We start from the raw sequence: 23220 nt of genomic DNA, 5'->3' as shown, positions 1-23220 counted from the left end.
ACACTATTAAAAGTACTATGATACTCTTTAATCATGGCCATGCCAAGGGGATGATTATAATGATTATGGTCATGATTTTCGCAGTTTAAGAACGAAATGATAAACCGTATGATAATTATGTTCGTCGTTAATGCATCTTTCCGAAACTACACTGATAAACTACAACTACCACTGAAGGTTTTCCTATTGTGTCGTCAGGACGTCCTCCTTACGTCTCCAAACATCCGGTCATGGTTTCAATGTTTCGGCGAGCTGAAAAATATTAAGATGTAAGTAGAATTTTAATGCGAATAATGCTACTAAAGCTTAACATACTACCCTGGAAGATTTTGCTGTTACTATTAGTACTTCATAGTTGTTTTGGTTTCTGAATCATGTTACGCTCAGTAAACGTGTTTATGTATAAATATGAATAACGTAACTGCTTTTTTGTTGTGGTTTAATATGTAAAACACTGTGAAGTATATAACAGTAATCATTTTAAACAGTAGTATGCTTCATTGTTGTCACTTAACCTTTTTATTTTAAATAGCAAACACTGTCTAAAAAATATTTTGGAAAATATAATTATTTTGCATTTTTCATCCGAAATGTACATTTAGGACAGATGTAAATAAGTCATAAAAGTGATGTTACAAAATCAAGACTTATGGTGTATGTAACACTGAAAAATAAAGAGCCAAGTTTTGACAAATATAGTATGCTATTCTATACACAGATAATTTATATTTAGTATACATTCTGCATACTTTGAGTAGTAAGTTAGTAGGCTATTCTAAACACACTTTCCTTACGCAGATCCCTATGGAGACAGAAGCATCCCAGCCAGAGGAAGGGTCCAAAGTGGCTCCCGCTGCCCGAACTAAGAAGGCCACCATGGAGATCTACGTGCCCAAGAAACGTCAGGTTGAGAAAATAGAGCCCAAAGATAAGCCTCAGACAGGAGACGACAAGAAATCCAGACCCAGGCCTCGGTACACCGACAAGGCCCGCAAGAACAAGAAGGATAAAGCCAAAGCGACCGAGACCCCAAACGGAGAGGTAAAACAGGATGATGGGGGACCAGAAGTGGGAGATAAAAAAAACCTAAGCAAGCAAACAGAAAAAGATGACACCAAAGCCAGAACTATGAATGTACCAGACACAAGTAGTGCACTAGAACATGAAGACATGCCAGAAGAGGAGGAGGATGAAGGGGAAAACTGGGATTCTCTGTTTAATGATGATGGTGACTGTCTTGAACCCAATTTGATGGAGGGGGTATGAGTTATAAAGATGATTCAACTGTGCTAAACATATTTTTTGAGTGAACTGTCCCTTTAATAATGACATAATTAACAAGACGCTGTTCTTCCTGTTTCAGATGTCCCTTGAGGAGGGCCGCAAGAAGGCGTCCACGCAGGACCCGCGTTTCGACTACTATAATTGGTCGCCAGAGGATGATGAAGAGGTGGAGCTTCGGGACGACGAACTGGCACACATCGTTGAGATTTACGAATTTCCGTCCGAGTTCAAGACGGAGGACTTGATCAGATCCTTCAGCTCTTTCCAGTGCGTGAATCTCTGATTGTGAATCTGGCGGCCCAGAAACGGCTGCTGTTGTTAATCGTGTGTGTGTGTGTGTGTGTTTACAGGCAGAAGGGGTTTGACATCAAGTGGATTGACGACACACATGTTCTTGGCTTGTTCTCCAGTCCGATCGCAGGTCAGTGCGTTTTCCTGATGTTGTGGATCACTTTATGAGTCAGTCGCTGGTGGAGAAATGGTTTTAACTTCTGTGATGTGAAATAGTGTCAGTGCTGTGAAAATGAAACAGAGTCTGAAGATTCAAAATATCAGTTTTAAAATGTTTACATCATGATCTGAGAGGAGCTTTATTATATGTCTTTACCAAATCCATTGTTGAATTTTGATTTAGAAACAGTCCATTTCTTTTTGTTTTTAACTCTTTCCCCGCCAGCGTTTTTGATCATTCTGACACAAGTTTCACGGCCCCCAGAATATTTTGTTGTATGAATATCTGAACATGCAAAATGTCAAAAGAAAGAACAGAGCCTTTCCCTTTTTATTGAAAAAACAAACATTTTATTCTAGTTTTATGCATTCCTTTTTTCATCAACTCTTGAATGTGGGTAAGTTTCATAAAAAAAGCAACATTTTGAGCAAAAAGCTGAGAAAATCAAGTTTTTGTCAAAGACTACATCCGGATCAGATTCAGTAGATCGAGTCCATCAACATCTCTAATGCTTCACAGTCCTGAAGCCTGTCCTGGGTCGACATTTCATTCAGTAACATTGGGCAGTTTTGATTTATGTGCTGTTTAATGTTGATGATCACGTTATTTTACACATGCATGATTACATATGATATCGCTTGTTTCTGCGTCGTCTTCTTGCAGTAAGCGATTTCTGAGAAACGATTTCTGTTGAAATTTGTGTGTTCTGTGTGTGTGTGTGTGTGCTGAAACAATATTGTGTTTGTTCGTAGTCCTGGCTGCATAAATATAAGAAAAAAACAAAGTAGCACAACACATTTGTAGCCAATCAGCAGTAGGGGGTGTGTCCACTCGTGGGAGGAGAGAGAGTGAGCAAGTCAGCCGTAGGGGGCGTGTCCACTCATGGGGGAGGAGAGAGAGTGAGCCAATCAGCCGTAGGAGGCATGTCCACTCATGGGGGAGGAGAGAGAGTGAGCCAATCAGCAGTGGCGGGCGTGTCCACTAGGAGGAGAGTGAGCAAGAGGGAGATTTGAAGACTATAGAAAGAGAGATGGTCGAGATTTACAAAAGAGAAAAGGTCAGAGGAATGTTACTAGAAAAAGAAGGGTTATGATCAGGCAAGAGTTATTTTGGGGGGCGGAGCAATGAGGGGAGGGGTGTTTGTGTTTGGGTGTCGATTTCAAATATCAACAGTGTTTCTCAGAAGTCGCTTATACCTTTAATCGACTGCTAACTATTGTGTTAATATGTTCAGTACTTAATCCAGCTTATTCTTCAAGAACTTAAATGTCAGTAGCATCACACACCAATTCAAAACATTCCTTAAACCCCCCAAAATGAGAAACCTTCCCCTTTAACTGTGTGTGTGTGTGTGTGTGTGTGTGTGTGTGTGTGTAGCTCGTGATGCTCTGAGGATGAAGAACCCCATGATGAAGGTCAGGCCTCTCTCCAAATCATCAAACGCCACTAAAGCCAAAGCGCGCAGCTGCTCCGGTACTCTTCCTCTTCGTCTGTTTTTTACTTGTGTTTGAACAGTTTTGGGCATTTCTCATAATTTAATTAGTTGTCTCTTGAATCCGCAAACCTCAAACCTGATTTCTCTGTCCAGATTACCTGCTGCCGGCTAAAGAGCGTCCTCAGACGAGTGCGGCTCTGGCTCGACGGCTGGTCATCGGCGCTCTGGGCGTGAAGAGCAACCAGACCAAGGAGGACCGAGAGGCCGAGAGGAACAAACTACGGCAAGCCAAAGGTGACATTATCATTCTCAGCTGGTTTTATTGTATTTGCTAGACTGGTAAATACATTCTGAAAGATTCCAAAAAAAAGGGATTTATCTGATCTGTTTTGTAATCAGAGCAAAAGCGTTTGGCCGCTAAGCAGCGTGAAGACGCCTGGGAGGGAAACTGAAGATACAGGTTTGTGTTCATATGAACTACAGTCAAACCAAAACTTATTCAGACACCAGATATCATTTGTGTTTGTTTTTTTTGTACTAGTGTGTGCAGGACACTATAGTTCATTTATGTAAGTGAGGAGAGAAAAATTAAGTAAACTGACATATTATACCCAAAAATTCTTGATACAGTGAAATTTCTAAAAAATTTGGGACCAAATATTATTCAGACACTTTGAGCTGACCATGTTTTGTTGAAGTGTTTTTTCTTTAATTGCTAATGCAACCTTTTCACACACAGACTGAACTACATGAAGCATTGCTTGGTTATTGGTTGAGCTAAACTGGTATTATCTAATTGTGTAGTTAAATTTAACAGCTGACAGATATTCAACATAATTCATCTGTGAGACAGTCTAACAGAAGGATGGACAAAACCACTGAAATATCAACTGATTTAATAACTCTGAGTTATTGTCATATTTTATTACCATTCTCTATAGAGACTATAGCAAATAAACTGTGATAATGTTGAAGTTGTCTGAACAAATTTTGGTTTGACTGTATGGAGCTTTTGGATTTGAAGCTTCAGTTCAGTTCTCAAAATCTTTTATCTCTGGGTCTGGGGTTGTGAAGGTGCTGGACCTCGCGCACGGGTTTGAGAGACGCCTCCCCGTCTCAGTGGATCAGGACTACTGCCAAACCAGCACGGACTGAACCAAAGCCACAAGAATAGGGGACGGGTTCATCCATGCCAAGTGTGAGACTCACACACTAACTTCAACAGGGATAATTTTATATGTTTCCTTGAGACTTGTCTTGAACTGAGAACTTTTCCCCATAGATGTTTTTGATTGTTTCCAGGTTTAGAACAAGCCATTTTAATGTTTTTCTTTTTCCTTTTTGTTGACTTAAACTAGATCACATCAATGTGAATTAGGTTTTCTTGTTTCGGTTTTCGTTCTTTGCTTCAGTAAAGAGATGTTGAGTCGAAACTAAGAGCTGATGCTGCCTTTCATGTCAGTTGTTTTTTATGTGGACTTTCTTTATCCCTAACTTAATCTGTTACATGTCAAAACAAAAAGTTAAAAAAATTACTGATTTTTTAAAATCCCAATTGGAATTACAAAAAAAATAAACTCAAAACTAATCATAAGTAATATTTTTTTACATTGATTTTTTGTTGTTGTTGGTAAGAGTGTGACATGAGGCTAAAGTCCATTGCTTAATATTAAATAAAATTATTATTAAATTAAACATTTTGCTTAATGCCAGTCGAACCCACAGCACTTTCTAACGCAGAACGTTTTTGTTTAGTTTATTTCATTATTACTGATGTCAATATATTCTGTTAGCATTTATCTCCAAAAGATTTTGTTTAGGTGCTAAATTGACAAAGTCAGTACAGGTAATTTGTTCTTGAACAGGTCTGTTGTTCTCTGTCGTCGGTGCACATGAATTCCCAGGTGTGATCTCAATAAAAGTGTTTAAATCTTTCTCTAGAAAATCATTCATATGAATATACTGTACATAACACTTGTGTTCGTCGGTTTTCCCAGTAAGTGTGTGCAATTCCTTAATAAAAGTTTAGGCCCGTTCATAGCGATAACGTTTTGAGAATAGGCAAGTTCGCACCACAACTATAACGAAAACGATCAATAAATATAGTCGCAATCAGGCCTGAAACTGGTCCATTTAGAGGAAATCTTCAGGTGTTAATAACAACTGCTTCGAACTCGACGAGTAACCTTTTTTTAAATGCATTTGTTTTGCAATAAACAGTGGACGAGAATATGGAGTTATCGTTCTTATAACGAACTACGTTTCCCATGTATTGATTTATTTGTGGCGGCCCACAATAATTTATTTCAGCATTGACCGCCACGAAGAGATTTCAGTGCTTCCCATTCATTAACTGCACTGTGGCGAACTTCTCATAATTACATAAATTAAGAGTCTTTAATATCGTGGTTTGCACCATTGCTGTCAAACAAACTAAAATCTAAAGCGCGAGAAGGCTTTGTGTCCTTATCAAAATACTCTACAGGTGCAACATTGTTTTTTTACATTTGCATACGTTTGTAAACTTGTTTTCCGCCAAAATAAAAGCTCACGTGTTTATCTCTTGCATGTAGAGAAATGAGGACAAAACTTATGAAAGTTTCATTTATTTTTCCAGTGCATTTGTTTTACAATGGCAAACAAATGGCTATTATTACTGTCATATTGAATATTATGAAGTATTAGTATAATGTAAGTAGACAGACACTATCACAACTAAAAGGAGGTTTGAGTCCTTGCACAGGCTATATAAGCCATACTATGTACAAAAAATTAGATGAGCCCAGAATATGAACACAATGCGTTTAATTACACGTTAAGCATTTTCCTGTAATTAAATGCGTTGCGTTCATATTCTGGGCTCATCTAATTCTTTGTACATAGTATGGCTTATTAATATGTTTACTGAGTTTGGTCTTTTACTATCACTGTCTTAATACATAAATCCATATAAGTGTTTTTCACGTTCAGTGTTTTAGAGTGTCCCGTGTAAACGCAGCCAAAGAAACTCACTCTGATATTCTGAATGTCCCTCCTGCAGTCCCGTAGATCCGAGGCGACAGGTTTACAGGTTTAAAGGATACTTAACCAAAAAAAAATGACAATTTGTATTTACTCGCCCTCATGTCGTTCCAAACCCGTAAAGACTTTTATTCATATTCCCAACTCAAATGAAGATCTTTAAGGAAAACGCTTTTTTTTTTTTTACCACTTTACAAAATATTGATCTCCAACGGCGTTCACGAGAGCACCACGACACATGCGTGTTGTTGACGCAAAAGCAGTGAACGCATGTCAGGGATTAACGTTATATTCTTGTAAATAAATTGGTACATTGTTTGCACAAAACAAAGCACTCGCCTTGTTTCGTAAAATTGAGGTTAAACCACTGGAGTCACAGGGATTACTTTAATGATGTCTTTACTACCTTTCTGGGCCTTGAAAGTGATCGTTGCATAGCTGTCAGTAGAGGAACAGAAAGCTTTCATTTCTTTCAAATGATTTTCATTTGTGTTCTGAATGAATGTCTTATGGGTTTGGAACATGGCAATTTATCTTTGTTTAAATACAGAATATATGCATGTAAACTTTATATACACACTTTTTAGAATAATGTTCATAATCGCTTTAGAAAACGAACTAGACTGTCAAAATCATTTTCAGACTGAACAGCGGTCATGTGATCAGATGAGGATTTTGTAATGTTTATTTTGTAGTTTTTAAAAACAAGCAGTAAAAAAAAAGCATACAATTTATATATTTATAACATCATGACTTCCAATAAATTGGGGTGGGGGGAAAAAAGAAAAAGAAGAAACCCTCATTTCACAGAGTGAGGAGCAACACGCACGGCATGAGTGTCAGTACCGGAACACACTCGCATTCACACAAACTCACAGACTGAAACGTCATTGATATCACATGAAAAAATTAATCACATAAAAAACCCTCACTGAATGAATATAGAGGAAAAAAAGTGAACACGTTAAACAATGGGAATGTTCCAGCTCAAAATCAAATTAAAAAGGACTAAAAGCAAAACAAATGATTTAAAAAAAAAAAAAAAAAAAAAACATGGTTACTCATCGAGTTCGAAACAGTAGTTATTAACACCTGAAGATTTCCTCTAAATGGACCAGCTTCCACAAAAGACTTTTAAAATGAAAGAAAAAATTAATGCAAAACAGGAAGTGCACGCTCATGTGAGGAAGTTAGCAGAAGAAGCATTCCCTTGTGTTTCCCTGGCGATGAGTCACACTGACTGAGGAAGAGGAGGGATGAAGCGTTGGAGGAAGGGAAGGCAGAGTTTGATTTTAGTCCATCAGACAGCGTTTGTGGATCCGGCAAAGATCAGGAGGGGGAGGAAGAAAAAAAGTTTGCAGAAGCCTGTACGAGGTCATACACAGATATCTGGCTTCAGAAGACAGTCACACAGCTTTTCTGCTGGACACAGAGAGGGGTGAGGGGTGGGGGGGGGGGGGGGGGGTAGAAGTCCGTTTCTGAGAGGAGAGCGAGAGGATGGAGAGAAGGACCGGACGGATGAGCTCAGGAACCGTGGCTTCACTGCGCCTGAAGAGAGAGCAACATCACTGTGAGATCACTGCACACGCAAACCACACTCTCAACATCTTAAACCATGCCTTTACACTTAAACACACAATACTTAGAGTACAACTGTGATATAATACATATATTCATATAAGACGTTTCAAATTATGCTAATTTAATATACATTTACAATTGTTTATTCATATAATAAAGCCGTTTTAAATGAACGATTATATAGAATGCTTAATTTTTTATATAATATTTAAATGAATACTATTCATTGTTTATATTTATAGACATATTTATTAATAATGAGAATGTTATAATTAAAACACTTTGATGCGAGTTTTGATACTGAAGATTGGAAGTATAAAAGTTAAATTCTTCAACCAGACTTCACAGTGCATTTCATCGGGTCAGAGGTCACTCGGCTCTCTAGTGAACACGTGTACGGCTCTTACCCGAAGCCAGTGATTATAGTTTGTAAAGTTATAAATATGGATATTTCTCTTACAGAAACGCATCACTTTGCTTCAGAAGACCTTTATCAACTCCCTGGAGCGGTACTGATTACTTTTATGATTGATGGATGTGCTTTATGATGCTTCAAAAACTTTACAGGCACCATTAACTCCCATTATAAAGCTGGGAAGAGCCAGGATATTATTTAATTATTTAATATAAGTCTGACTGTATTCGTCTGAAAGGAGGAAGTCAAACACAAACACAGCTTGAGGGCGAGTAAATCATGGGCTACTTTTCAGTTTTGGCAAATATCCCTTTAACATGAACATCTACTAGCCATAAATGTCTGTTTGGAGGAAACAGTTGTGCTTACACACACAGGGATCAGTGTTGTACCTGCTGGCCCTGCGGTGTCGCCCCGGGCTGTCCGGGGGCCTGTCCTGTCTGCCCGTAATAGGCCGCCTGCTGTCTGTAATACTCGGCCCACGCGGCGCTGTAGTCCGTCTGTCCTGCCGCTGCGGCTCCTGCGGCCTGAGCTCCTCCTCCTGCTGCCGCCGCGGGGGCAGCGCCTCCTCCTGCCGCGGCTGGACACACACACACACACACACAACAGATCAAAACATTGAGCTGGAGTGATGGGTAACACTATTTTAGTATCCTTTTTACTACCTTGTATATCAATTATGCATAATTATATGCAACTAACCCTCAACCAAATCCTGCCCTAACCCTATATTAAGTACATGTAGTTCGTTAATATTACTCAGTACTTAAATGCATAATTGCACTATAACATGGACACCTTGAAATAAAGTAACTGAATGATGCACAGCATCTTAAAGCCCTGTGTAACTAGGGTGGGTTTAGTGTCACTTCCTCCAGATGCATGTCCTAGAGAGATTTCCTAAACAAACGGAGGCCGTACCCATCTTTTTGTAGTACTCCTCCCAGGCCTTGGTGTAGTCGGGCTGGGCAGTGCCTGGGGCCGCTTGGCCCGGGTCAGCGGGAGCGGCGGGCTGGGCCGCGGGAGTCTGTCCTGGCATAGCGCCTCCTCCAGGCTGCTGGTAGTACTGTGCGTAATAAGCCGCCCACGCTGCGTTAGGATCTGCTGCTGCTTTACCTGAGAGAGAGAGATTTTTTTTTTTTCAACTAAACATTCAATATAATTTCTCTATCCATCAGGTTTTCAGTTCAAAAGTTTGTGGTTATCTGCTTTTTTTCCCCTTAATTATTTTTTTTAAGAAAATACTTATTCAGAAAATTTAGCAACAACATTTTTGCTTTTACCTTAATTTGAAAGTTTTTTTTTTTTTTTTTTACGGTACTGATCCACTTGTCCATGCGACACTTGTCGCGCGGCACTCCACTATATTCCTATGGGTGACGTCAAGCGACTTTGACGCGCCCGCAAAGCATTCCGGGAAGGCGGCGCTTCATTTGGAAAAATGCTGCGCGTCAAAAAGCTGGCCGATGCCCATCTTTATGCAAATGAATTCCGTCGAACGCGACGCGACTATCCAATAGAAGTAGAGCATATGGAGACGGAGGGAAGTCTCTCGCAGGTCCTCTGTTCTAATACGCAACATTTCCCGCTCGGTCAAAACCACGCCTATAGAGGTGAACGCCCATCAACGTACAAATGTGAGGAGGCGTCGCGACACTCGTGTCGGACAAGTGGATCAGTACCGTTAGAGAAACGTTGCCTTGGCAACTAGTGGAAATAAAGTTTAACTATTTGTTTTAAACCAGATATAGATGTATTCTTTCTATTCATTAAATTCTGAAAAAATATATACATTTCCACAAAAATATTACATACAAAAAATGTAATTATAATCCCTGTGATTTCAACACATGATGCTAGGATGTGATGTGGACATGCACTCGTGTAGATTTATCACGTCTATAATCCTCTATCAAGACTTCAAGACTGAAGGCATCAGTACAGAAGGACTCACTGGGATCTTGTGGCTGCCACTGCTGGTACGCATTTCCCCAACCCTGAGGATACTGGCCTCCAGGAGGACCCCCGCTGGACAGACAAAGAGAACCACCTTCAAAATGTGCAAACAAAACCTGCAAAATTTTATATTAAGCCTTTCCCTGAAGCTAATGTGCCATGAAGGCATTACTGACTGTTGCGGTCCACCAGGGGGTCCGGGCTGGTACGGGTTTGGGTTGTAGGGGCCCATGGGTCCAGCAGGGCCTGGCCCACCCGGTCCGGGACCAACAGGGCACAGGGGACCCTACGAAGAGAAGCAAACACCAGTCAAGTTAAAGGTGCAGTCTGTAAGATTGACAGCTAGTGGTCAAAATAGGTACTGCAGTCCAAATTAAAATGATCAGAGATCGTTGTTTCCCCCGCCGCTCCTCCTCCTCAGACTCGACGCTCACGCGGGTTACCAGTCTGAGGAGAAGCAACAGGAACGAGCACAATTGACAATGAAAGCCGAGAAGACACCAAGTTAATGAGTTGGTTTATCCGCGTTTTAATATGCTCTCGTTCATTGAAATTTAGATGGATATGCAATCCATCTGCGATATGTAGAACCTGTGATATCTGACCCAGTTTGTTTGCTGGCTGCGATATGCTGTGTTTCCTGCCAACTGGCATCCCGGGGTGTCGAAATACTATTGGGTATACTGGCAGTGGGTGAGATCACACAGACCAAAACAAAAACAGATTTTCCAACACGGAAACGCACATTTCAAAGTAAAATAACTGGCTGTAGAAGTGTTTTTCAGAGAAACGAGTGTGAACTCAGCATGTTTCCGAAATACCTGAAAACGTATGGGTAACACTTTACAATAAGGTTCATTAGTTAACATTAGTAAATGTTGAAATTAATATTAACTAAGATTAATAAAAGCTGTAGAAGTATTGTTCATTTTTAGATCATATTAACTAATACGTAATTAAAATCAAAGGTTGTATTGGTTAACATTAGTTAATGCACTCTGAACTAACATGAACTAACAATGAACAGCTGTATTTTTAACAAAGATTAATAAACACTAATAAATGTATAGCTCATGGTTAGTTCATGTGAGTTAATACATTAATGTTAACTAATGAACCTTATTGTAAAGTGTAACCAATGTATGGTATTTTTATGGTTTAGCAGAGTGAAGTTACATCCAGCACCTTTAAAAGCACAAAGGCGGTTCTGCTCATACCTCGATCTTGTCCTCGATCAGCTGTTTGGCGTGGTCGATCTGCTGAGGGGAGCCGCGGATGGTGAACAGTTTGAAGTTTGGGTCTCCGTTGGGTGGCGGCTGGCGTGAGATCTCCACGAAGGCGCCGGTCTGCTGGTTGATCGCCTTCACGTTCTCCCCGCCTCGGCCAATCACGAGACCGCATTTATGTGCGGGGATCGAGAAGGTCATCTCTCCGCCGGGCGGACCCCAGTTGCCCGGGCCACGACCCCTGCCTCGCCCACCCGGGGGCATGCCTGTGCCAGGAGGACCCGGCGGACCCTGAGAGACACAACCAAGATTAACTAGATTAACAGCATTTATTAATCTTAAAGGTCCCATTGCATGGATTATTTTATTATTTTATAATGTTTCCTGGAGTGCCCTTATAATGTTAGTATGTTTATTTTAGATCAAAAGTTGTTATAATTTAGAAATAAAAGGCATATTTCCAAGCCTGATTTTAGCCTCTGATTTGAACGCTCTGAAGGGGCGTGTCTGTTGTGAGACTTCAGTGTAAACGCCCACTGCTGTGATTGGCTGACATGCTTGCATATGAAATATCTAGCATTACATGTGGAACTCTCTCGAATACTTTTACTATTACAGCTATTATACGTTTACTATTACAGCTATCTGGATTAACAAATCGTGAGAAGTTTTTAAAGTATTTAGATCTATTCCCATCACATAAAAGGTTGCACTGATGAGCATTGAGCAGATGACAGTCTGTTGATCGCATGAATGAAGATCTTATTACAACGCAACGAGTTTTGGCAAGTGTCCAGATAAACTCACGCTGTGTGATTGACAGCTTTGGCGATTGGAAAGGGATTGTTCTTTGATCGCTTTCTGTATACATTTTAAATCACAGTTTAAATGATTATTTTCATCCTACCAAGAGAAACGATGTGAAGTTGATCGTTTAGTCACTGGCTTGATTTACTGATGCATAAACAGTATTGACCAACTTTGAGAGAAAGATTATCTGTCTGAACTTGAACAATTACACATCAGAAATGCACATAATCCACTGGTTCTTCAGAGGCTCGGATGAAGGAACTAAAAAAATACTTGTTTGTACATCCAAACACTGAGCAACTGCCATGCTTCGCTCGTTTGCAAACCATGATCTCTCTCTCGAGGAAAAACCAATATCACGCAGCTTGTTTTCTCATGGGCGGGCCAAATTCTCTTTGCGGGCAAAGAAGAGAAAGGGGAGGTGACCTTTCCCCTTATGACGACATGAGGGGAAGATTTCTAGATTCGCCCGTCTGAGCTTTCATTTTCTCAAAAATACCCAGGGCTTGGTTTACACCCATCAAAACGTCTAGCCACTGGGGTACCATAGGCACGCTAGGGGAACTCATATTAATGTTAAAAAACCTCATAAAGTGAAATTTTCATGCAATGGGACCTTTAATATAAATGTTAACATTTACTTATGTTATTAAAATCAAAAGTTGTATTTGTTAATTAATGCACTGTGAACAAACAAGAACTATAATTAAGTAACATACAGACTGTAATAAATGTATTGCTCATTGTTAGCAGGGCTCCAGACTAACTTTTTTAACTAGGAGCGCTGTAGCCCCTGACTGAAAATTTTAGGAGCGCAAGCAGAAAATTTAGGGGCACACCTTAAATCAGCTTGCAATGCATTTATTCAAATTACCCCCAAAATAACTGTAATACTGACAAATTATTTAATAATAAATAGACTTAAAATAAAACTGCACATTGTAATATCTGTAAGTTAAGTTTATAGGGCTCCAGACTAACATCAGAGGGCAGCGGCACCGCAGACACTGAGTTCTACAAAAAGTATCTGGTAGCACTGGGACTGACAATAAAGCACTAAGCTTGATATAGGGTGTAGATGAAATTAACTTTAATTATTATCATTCATAATCTATTAATTAAAAAGCAAACCGAGTGAAAAAAATTATATTAGGGAGTGAAAATAGCCAATAAGCATCCTACTGTTTACAATGGTAATTTATTTATTTTATTATTTTTAAATAAGTGTTTAAATAAGACAATTTTTGAATGATGAACAAAAAAATGTGTTGGTCATCACATTAAAAATAACATTTATATATGACAGTTTTGAAGTGCTGGAAAAAGATGAGTAACAGTTAGTACTTGTAAGCATGACTATTTCTGTCACATGATGGTTACAGTTACATTAAATCCATGGTGAATGTTGCTGATTTGTGGACTGAAAGCCTTCTATAAGTGTTTCTCCTGGTTGTACGTCAGCGATGTTTGATCTGATATCTATGGTTTATAACAGAGAACTCTGCAGTCTGCGCCGAATCGGAATGTTTCACACTGGATCTCGCAGCGATTATGTTATTAATTCTGAGGCGAATTCAATGGATTTCTTCACTAGTAACAGTTTCGTGTGATTGAGATCGGCCCGCGACTGGCAAGTTCGGAGCATAGGTTCGGAGCATAGGTTCGGAGCGCTGCGCTGTCTATTATTGGTCCGAACTAATAAACGGTCTGTGAAGCGAGTAGCGCATTTTCGTTCCGCTTTCATTTTGTTTGGATTCGCTGCTCGGCAACGTTGTGGTCGCGCCAGCGCGACCTAAATAAATATTTGGTCGCACCAGCAGGAAAAATGGTCGCAAAATGCGACCAATTGGTCGCAGTCTGGAGCCCTGGTTAGTTCATGTTAGTTAATACGTTAACTAATGAACCTTATTGTACAGTGTTACTGAGGAAATTTACTGTATAACGTGGAATGGCACATTTTGGATGATTAAATCAAAAGTAGGGCTGTACACTATCAAATGGCAATATGGACTAGCATCTATGAATATTAAAGTGCAGAAAGACGTGAATGAGCAGTTTAGTCCATTATATGGATTTTGTCAATGAGGACATGAACTTCATTCTCCAGAGCTGCTCTGAGTCTCACAAGAGAAGCTCACGGAAAAAGAATAATTTAGTGAAAAAATAACACTAATTTCATAAGGTCCAGCCAATGGGACGCTTGACTTGAGATTTTCTCATATGAAAAGCGCTTGATCTCTCACCCCTCCTCCTTCCTCTCGTACTCTGATGCTCTGCAGAAGCTCGTTGATGATGCTGGCGGCGTGTTCGCAGCGGTCAGGAGGACCCATTACATGAGCGATCTTATCTGGACCAGTGCCGTCATCTACACAGACCAGAGAAACACTGTTAAACACTGTGACATCACAGAACACTGAGTGAGTCAAGAGTGTCCGAACAAACCTGGTTTAAACTGTATCCTCACACCGGCATCGTTCTGAATCTTCTTGATCATCTCTCCGCTTCGGCCAATCACAACGCCCACAGAGTGGCGTGGAACGGGCACCTGTCCAATCAGAATGAGACGCCGTCACTAGGGATGGGTACCGAAACCCGGTGTTAGACGGGCCCCGGGGCTAAACTATGAAAGGCCGCTGTATCGTTAAGCTCGAATGTTATCGGTTCTGCTGTCGGTACTGGATAAATTAAGAAAATACACGTACTACTATTCCTATATAGATATATGAATGAATGAATGAATATATATATATATATATATATATATATATATATATATATATAAATAAGAGAGAGAGAGAGAGAGAGAGAGAGAGAGAGAGAGAGAGAGAGAGAGAGAGAGAGAGAGAGAGAGAGAGAGAGAGAGAGAGAGAGAGAGAGAGAGAGAGAGAGAGAGAGAGAGAGAGAGAGCGAGCTTAGTGACGATAAGGGAGAGAACTAATCTTTCAAACGTCTGGTTACACTGTGATATTAATCCAATTTTATTTTCGATTTTGACTTTCAATGATTCTAGAAAGATATTTGAGGTAAAACTATTAAACTAGCCGCATCTCGTCTAGCGCAGCTACCTTCCCTTCATTTCTCCATAAAACCCAACGCCAGAATCAGCACAAACCGTGATTGTTGTAAAACGCAGTTTCTACTGTTGCTAAATTGACGTGTTTGCTAATAAAAAGAGCTATAAAAGCACAATAATCAGTGCAAGAGACGCTGTTTCCAAGGCGGCTTTGAGTGCGCTCCGAAAAGGAAACGCAACTAGACGAGCAAACTATAGCTACTTTAGGGCTTTGTGTGCGGTCTAAATATGTGTTACTGGATCAGCACTCGGTCTTAAAGTGACAGCCGCCATCATTAATGTGAATCAAACAACAAAAGGCAGAGAGAAAATCAATCACAGCTCTTGAATGAATAACTTTAGCTTTAATAAGCATTAATCTATCTACGATAAACTATACAGTGTTATTTTACATTTGATTATTAGATTTCTTTTGTAGGACATATTACTTACCTGAACAGTATGTTGACCCTCCTGAAATTAAAGCACTGATTATTGCATTTGTATATTTGTTTTATTGCATACTCATGTTATTTTTTGACCATGTGTTAGTACTTTGTTTTTGTTCTTGCTTATTGTGTCCTATATATATTAAACAAAAAAATGCCTGCACACTGCTGCATAACAAATACGTTTTATTCTTTGTTAAAACATTGCTTTATATTTTGAAATGCATGAAATAAATCTTTAGCAAAAGCTAATCGTTCAATTTTGCAATAAAAAAAATAAAGAATCGATAAGAATACAGTTAAAAAAAAAAGCAGTATCGGTTATAGTAATACCGTTAAAACGACATCCACCCCTAGCCGTCACACTGCAGCTTGTCTGGCGTCTAAATGCAAGTAATTTAAGCGACTGAATCAAACACGCACCTCCATTCCTCCTCCTCCACCACCTCCTCCACCCATTCGAGAGCCGTACTCGTTTCTGTCGAAGCCAGGATGATCCCGCTCGCGCAGAATCTCCTGCACCATTTCACGCGCTTGCTAGAGAAACAAACGACAGACACAAAGCCGGAGTCAAAATCTAGCGTGCTTGTTAGAGGCACAACAGATGACGAGAAGATCAAACAGAAACGAGTGAGGCGGAGGAAAGCGGTCACACCTGGACTTTGTAAGGATCTCCAATGATGCGCAGTGGTTTGTCCATGTTTGGCCCCTGAGAAGCATCCTGAATCAGAATCATCTTCACACCAGCTCGCTCCTGAAACACACACACACACGTCAATACGAGTACAAGAGTTGATGTATTAAAGGGAGTAAATGGTCCAAAAAAGAGAATTTATGGACAAACACATGATACAACACTTTAATATGAGCTTATAAATATTGCTTGCATAATTGTATTGAAAACGCACATCTTGGAGTTTCATTCTAGCGCTTTATGTGATATCCTAAAATGCACATTAAAATAGGTGGATGGAAACAGCAACCATAAATCACACTCCCATTAATTAGTTTGGGTTGGTAAGATTTAATGATTTTAAACTCAAGCTTAATTTGTGTGATCAAAAATACAGTAACAAAAGTAACTAAAATATATCTACAATGTTTTATATGTGAATAGTCTTCAGTGTCTAATGATCCTTCAGAAATCTGTCTAATATAATGATTTGCTGCTCAAGAAACATTTCTGATTATTATCAGTGTTGAAAACAGTTGCGATGCATCAAATTTGAGGAAATGCGTGAATAAAAGCCCATCTTAAATCTAAAAGTGATCTGGATTAAACCACTCATTCATAAGGATTTATTTTGTGATCTTATGAATGTTTAGAAGCAGAGTGAATATAATGGAGGGACAGAAACCTCTCAGATTTCATTAAAATATCTTAATCTTTAGAAAATGAACAGAAGTCTTATGGATTTGGAACGACACGAGACTGAGTAAATGTCAGAATTTTCATTTACAGGTGAACTATCCCATTAAATCACTAAAAGTTGTACATTAGAGTAACTCCCTCCACACCTCTAGATTGAGCTCGTCTGTCTGAACGGAGAGGTCTTAAACTCTACCTGCAGCTGTTTAATGGTCTCTCCTCCTTTGCCGATGATGAGACCAGCTTTCCCTGCCGGAATGATCATTTCCTGCATGTTGCCGCTCCCATTGGTCGACTCGTGGAAGGAGGGCGGAGTTCCGCGCCCCCGAGAGACGATGTCATCCAGTAGCATTTTGGCCTTCCTGCATGGAGAGTTCAATAGGTTAAAACACAACCACACAGATTCACACTGCGGTTTAAAAACAACATGTGAACTAGCCCAAACATACTGGATGGCTTCAGGGCCTCCGGTGAGAGACACACTCCTCTCTGGAAGACCACCGCTGTCTAAAAGACAAAAAACCAACAGGCTCCGTCACGTCTCGCATTCATACAACAGATATCAGGAAAAACAAGGAAAGGAAAGAAGAAGTGAACAGAGGTAGAGGCAGATGTGTCCGCTTGACTCCTTTGAACCCGTGTTTGACTCGCCTGGAGCAATTTGAACTTTACAGCCAGAATCCTGCTGGATCTTATTGATCTGCTCTCCACCGCGACCAATGACTACAAACAGACACACACATCATTTACTGACCGCAGTAAAAAAATAAAAATAAAAAATTATAAAACTTATTGGAAAAAAATTAAACAAACACAGACCTAAAATACACATTACATTATATATTGTATAATACACAATATAATAAAACGAATAATTGTAAATACTTTATACTAAGGGTGCTCTGATTGATTTATCGGCCAATAACAGCTTTATATAGTTTGATCGGTGACGTGACAATTTTTCTATGCGCAGATAAAATTGCTTGACCTCGTTCACCGGTCAATAACTTAACGTCCAAATCCGCCAGATCAGCGATTGTGGTAAAATACAGTCTACTGTTGCTAAACTGCAGGACGTGCTCGATTATAAACTGCATTAAGCCACGAAAGAAAGAGATAGGAAAGTTATGAAAATAAGTTGCATGTGTAACAGCATATTGGATCCGTGCATTTGCTCTTAAAGTGACAGCAGCCTAATAAACCTGCTGCCGTCTGCTTCAATGTTAAGACAAAACAAGATGCAGTGCAGATTTACATTTGATAACTTTGTTGATAAAGACTGTGAATTGTCAATTAATGCTACTTCATCATCTCCATTTTTTTCTTCTAAAAATACATTAAGGATAGTAGAATTATTTATTTCAGTGATCGGTCCCAAAAATACTGATCGGAGCACCCTTAATATATACAGAAAATATCAAATTTTAAATATATACGCGATTACTATTATATATAAAATACTACGTTTTATATAACTATAATAATATGCGTATATATTGTATATAATTTATAAACTGTTGATGTTATTACAACTGTATAACAGTATAATGTACAACACGTTTATGCACATACAGGGGTTGTACAATGAAACTGAAACACTGGCCAGTATAGTGTTGGTTTCATCTCTGCCAACAAGTCAACTCTTGGGCTGTGGACAATATGGAGCATGTATTGTTCTCTGATGAGTCCACCACCACTGTCTACCCCACATCTGTGGGGGTTTCAGTGTGGAGAAGAACCGAAGCAGCTCAACACCCAGACTATTGCTGCCCAGAGTGAAGAACGGGGTGAAGCATCAGCGATGGTTTGGGCTGAAATATGGCATTCCCTACTGTGCTTGATGGGCACATCACTGCCAAGGACTACCAAACCATTCTGGAGGACCATGTGCAAGGGGTCTGGCCGCCATTGACCTAAGCTTGACCATCCTGCTAACAATTTATTTTTTTCCTTGACAAGAATTGCCGTTTAGATGCAGAACAGTCTCTTTACAACCAAAGCAAACAGGAGACCTTTCAGGCGCGCACCTCAACTTCACCTCAGAGGCAGACCGAAGAAAAACGAGCGCGTGGATTCATTATATCCGTGACATTTCAGAACATGAGTCTCAAATATATGCAAAAATATAGCCCACTGCTTTATACAATAAGGCATAAATTAATGCAATTTATCATCTGTAATTTAATGTTAAACAAAGGCGTGCTGTGCATTTGTATTAGCAAATAGGCACCAATTTCGTTATTTGGTAAATTACAATACAAATTGAAATGAAAAATGCATAATAACTAATTTTACACCCTGATATTTGCGTCGCCGACTTCTGCCCTTTGCCATATTTACATTCTTGTATATAACTCCTGCAATTTATTTATTTTGACAACTAAAGAACGTTAAAAATTCATGGTTTACTTTTTCAGTTGTAAGTTTTTGAAAAGGACCTTACAGTCCAATTCAGAATTGAGGAGTCCATTGAATATATAAAATACAATGAAGTTGACGATACATCTTTTAACGATGTATTCATCTGCATGTCTCAATCATAAGGATACAATAATGGATAAACTATTGGGGGTTTTAAGAACTAAGTTTAAGAACAAGTTAAACCTTATAGTAGCTGCAGTGTGAGCTTTTCTATGAGGAATACAAGAATTGTCATTCACTCAGTATTGATCAAATTCACTTATCTCAAGCACAACTACAAATCAATTGTATTCAGTTGTGCAGTAGGCACTAAAACAGTCCAGTACTTTATAGTCACTCTTATTTTTACGTAGAAATAATTGGGACTGTCCCCTAGTCGACAAGAGGTTTAGTCGACCGAATTTGCATTGGTCAGTTACTCACTGAAAAAAATAAAAATAAATAATCCACAGGAAGTGGCGAAGTCACGTGTGGACAAATCGTTGCCGGCGGGTCCTTGTGTTAATACAGTACGTTGGGCAGGAAATCCAAACGATCACCTATCATCCATCGACCTCAAATATGGCTCGTCAAACATACAAGTAACAACTTTACATGGCCGCTCACTCTAACGTTAAAGATAAATGTACACTATTTTTAGGCACATATCCAAGTGTTCGTGCGGCACGAGGAAGCTGAAGTATAGCGCGCTTTACTGCATGACAGAAGCGAAACACCATTTTTGGTCATACAGATAAGAGTAATGCATCATTTGTAAACCGACAACAACAAGAAAACGTTGTGCCTCTGTAAAATACAGAAATCGAACAGGATGCGCTTTCAGCCGTCTCGGTCTCTGTGAACGGCAGACTGTCACAAATGAAGCAAAACTCACGTATCCTCACAGACATGAGAAATATATCTATAGAAAGCTTGAAATTTACTACTTTTCTCTCTGTACACCGTATGCAAGGTGCATTTCTCTCTAAAGGCACATCCACGAGAGTCAGCATCTCTGTTCGCATTTTTTTTTTGCAGCCAACACTGACTCGGAAAACACTAGTTTTTTCATAAATAATTAAAATGTCTCCTTGCGGTTTCTGTTCGACATTCATAATCATTTCTTTTGTGGCAAGCTTTATGCATGCGTTTGAGAGCGGAATTGGCAATATTTTAAACCAGGATATATTTAAGTAATTAAATTAATATAAATGTCATGTGCGATTGGTCTAATGGCATAAATGAACTACTAGTCGACTACAAAAATTCTGTGTCACCCTAGACTGCCAGGCCATCCCTACGAAAGTATCCTGGCTCTGTCACTGACCCTAACGGGGTGCCGTGTGTCAGCATGATAATACACAGCTAGACTTCAGCCAGAATGGTTTGATAAACATGAAAGTGAATGGCCTGCACAGCCACCAGATCTGAATATTGAGTTTGAGGAGCGAGTCAGAAAACGTTTTTCCTCCAGCATCTCATAGTGACTAAGCCACTGTTCTGGAAGAGGAATGGCTCAAATCCCTCTGGCCTCTGACTGGTATCTGTCATTCCCAAGGTGAAGTGATGCTGTATTGGCCGCAAAAGGAGGGCCTACACCATACTGAGTAATTATTGTGGTCTAAAACCAGGTGCTTCAGTTTCATTGTCCAACCCCTGTGTGTATATGTACATATATATGTATACACACACCTAAAAATATAACTTAATATGATCCTGACAGCGATTCACCTAAGAAAGTTCAGTATTGACCAATGCATGATGGGTAACAAACTTACTGAGCCCAACCATGCCGTCAGGGACTCTGTACTCTTCTGTGAGAGACGAGGGACGTACGCTACAGAGAGACAAAGAACAAAAGCAACAGTCATGAAAAACATAAATGCAGTGCGTTCTTATTAACTTATAGTCTGAGGAAAACCCCTTTTAGAAAAGCTGCGCCACTGATTTATGTGCTTAAACACATTCAGACAGACATCTTTAGTCGCTGCACCACATCTAGTAAAACTTAGAGTGTCCCACCATCCATTATGTATACAAGATGCCACCGTATGCTAAAAATAGGCCAACTTTTAAAAGAGCCCCTGAAAACACATCTGATCGAGTCAGTGGAAATTGAAACCAGCCTAAATATACAGGTCTGAGAGGTTATTCTGGCCTTCTCAAACCCTCAGGTCTGTTTTTGTGCCTCAGACGAAGCTAACGCTAGTAACCGCTCTGTTTCGAGCAAACAAGCGGATGGTCTTACCTCTGCTGGGAAAGGGCAGCCAGCTGGGCTCCGATAGCTGTGGATGAGACGGGGATAAAATCATTGCTCTAAAAATACACACGCATTTGTTTTTGAGAGTGTGTAGAGAAAGTAAAGGAGCTCATACACAAGGATGCAGCGTTGTCCCTGTCAGACGCCATCTTCTTACTTTCAGGTTGCTCTGAGGGGGGGGAAAAACAACTCAAGAACAGCTCAAACACAAACTCAAGCGAGTGGGACAGACAGATTAGGAGTGTGTGTCTCCCTCACGGCCACCGTACCTCCGTCCTCCAGCGATCGCTTCTGTGACGCGAAGGGATAACTCTCCGATCCACCGTTATTGCTCATGGGGGGACCCGTAACGTCTCCACCGATCTTTGCTGCGATCTGGAAAACAAGTTGTGGCACCATATTAATAAAGCATGCTCAAATTAAGTTAATACACAAACCAAGAGTACTATAAATCTTGTTTTTGTACAGGTTTTTTTTTAATACTATGATTATTTTGGACATACACTGTTGTTTTAATATCATATTTAATAAAGAATTGTTTTCACATATTTAAAATGCATAGGAAACAAACGTAAAAAAAACAAAAAACATGATTAATAAATACAGCAATCAATCTGCACAATGGTTTATGAAAAATACCTTAGTATAGCATCTAAAACAATAGGCACACTAGTAATCAACACATTTTGAGTATATAAAACTTGTTTGTTTGTTTGTTAGCAAATGCTACCATGGTGCTAGAATATTTTACAGGATATGTACCCAATAATACCAATGTATGGGTCCAAAAACAGGGTTAAACCATGGTGCTTTTAGCTGATATGATACTACGACGACAATACGATGTTAACACGATGTTTTAAACACTTGGTAGTTGCTTAGACTATCGTGAACGAACCATGATGGTAACGTTACATGAATATGGTAGTCAATCTGTACCACGCTGTTTATCAAAGTACCTTAGCATTACCATGTGCTGTCGTTACTGGATCATATTATTCGATAGTAAATGTAAAAACGACCTCGTATATATATATATTAGTTTAGCTCAGAATTACACGCGATCACAGCTCATGCTAACAGATAATTGTCGCGCACGCCGGCTCGTGTGTGCGCGGCCCTGCGCGCGCTGCTGACCCACAAACGCGGCCCGATCGCTCCCGCACTGCGGATCACTCACCTGCCGGGCGCGTTGTACCGCGTCGGCGAACGCGTCTTTCTTAAGTACAACAGCTCCTAGAGCCGCTCCGGGCCCGGGCGGCGGCACCGCGCTGTATTCAGACATGCTGTCCGTGCGGAGGGGTGAAGTGTGCGGGATACGGCGGGGAGGTCTAGGCCGGGCGGAGGTGCGCAGACGCGGGAAGACAAGCGAGACAAACGCATGGGAGGGACAAAGGGCCTGCAGGTCTAAAAGAGCTCTCCTATAGGCGCTCGTGATGAGTGGCAGTTGCGACGGCCAATCAGAGAGCAGCTGGAGGCGGGTGTAGTGTGAGGATTCGACCGTTGAACCA

The 23220-nt window shown here is 40.1% G+C and overlaps 2 protein-coding genes across 5 annotated transcripts; one reads left to right on the top strand and one right to left on the bottom strand.

Moving 5' to 3' along the window:
- Positions 1-188: 188 nt before the first annotated feature.
- On the top strand, positions 189-5104 carry r3hcc1l (R3H domain and coiled-coil containing 1-like). Its single transcript, XM_079857108.1, has 8 exons — positions 189-269; positions 799-1260; positions 1364-1551; positions 1635-1705; positions 3113-3208; positions 3324-3464; positions 3570-3630; positions 4245-5104. The coding sequence occupies exons 2-7, from the start codon at positions 805-807 to the stop codon at positions 3620-3622; spliced, it is 1005 nt and encodes a 334-aa protein (XP_079713234.1). The 5' UTR covers positions 189-269; positions 799-804; the 3' UTR covers positions 3623-3630; positions 4245-5104.
- A 1756-nt stretch (positions 5105-6860) lies between these two features.
- khsrp (KH-type splicing regulatory protein) lies at positions 6861-23116 on the bottom strand. Of its 4 annotated transcripts, none has more exons than XM_079895516.1 (19): positions 22890-23116; positions 21979-22084; positions 21825-21878; positions 21698-21734; positions 21228-21286; positions 17697-17772; positions 17499-17552; positions 17246-17411; positions 16336-16434; positions 16104-16217; positions 15685-15705; positions 14622-14724; positions 14423-14544; positions 11361-11660; positions 10320-10429; positions 10142-10215; positions 9109-9303; positions 8580-8767; positions 6861-7739 (listed from the first exon to the last, which is right to left on the bottom strand). In XM_079895516.1, exons 1-19 carry the CDS (start codon positions 22992-22994, stop codon positions 7731-7733), a joined length of 1992 nt encoding a protein of 663 aa, XP_079751642.1. In that variant the 5' UTR covers positions 22995-23116; the 3' UTR covers positions 6861-7730. The 4 variants fall into 4 exon arrangements, with proteins under 4 accessions (XP_079751642.1, XP_079751641.1, XP_079751639.1 ...); XM_079895515.1 differs by lacking the exon at positions 22890-23116 and adding an exon at positions 22669-22740; XM_079895513.1 differs by lacking the exon at positions 15685-15705 and having other exon boundaries at positions 22890-23074.
- Positions 23117-23220: the final 104 nt, after the last annotated feature.

This window comes from Squalius cephalus (genome assembly GCF_949319135.1).
Source record: "Squalius cephalus genome assembly, chromosome: 2".
Lineage (NCBI taxonomy): Eukaryota > Metazoa > Chordata > Actinopteri > Cypriniformes > Leuciscidae > Squalius > Squalius cephalus.
The sequence above is the reverse complement of the archived record's forward strand: the minus strand, read 5'-3'. Positions and strand labels throughout refer to the sequence as shown.

What these genes read in the sequence shown, in the direction of transcription:
- r3hcc1l (XM_079857108.1), top strand. Translation starts at nt 805, where the DNA reads ATGGAGACAGAAGCATCCCAGCCAGAGGAAGGGTCCAAAGTGGCTCCC. An exon ending in GTTCTCCAGTCCGATCGCAG is followed by an intron (nt 1,706 to 3,112) that starts GTCAGTGCGTTT and finishes GTGTGTGTGTAG; the next exon opens with CTCGTGATGCTCTGAGGATG. An exon ending in CAAACTACGGCAAGCCAAAG is followed by an intron (nt 3,465 to 3,569) that starts GTGACATTATCA and finishes TTTTGTAATCAG; the next exon opens with AGCAAAAGCGTTTGGCCGCT.
- khsrp (XM_079895516.1), bottom strand. Translation starts at nt 22,994, where the DNA reads ATGTCTGAATACAGCGCGGTGCCGCCGCCCGGGCCCGGAGCGGCTCTA. An exon ending in AGACCATTAAACAGCTGCAG is followed by an intron (nt 16,435 to 17,245) that starts GTAGAGTTTAAG and finishes TGTGTGTTTCAG; the next exon opens with GAGCGAGCTGGTGTGAAGAT. An exon ending in CCCCCTGGTGGACCGCAACA is followed by an intron (nt 10,216 to 10,319) that starts GTCAGTAATGCC and finishes TTGTCTGTCCAG; the next exon opens with CGGGGGTCCTCCTGGAGGCC.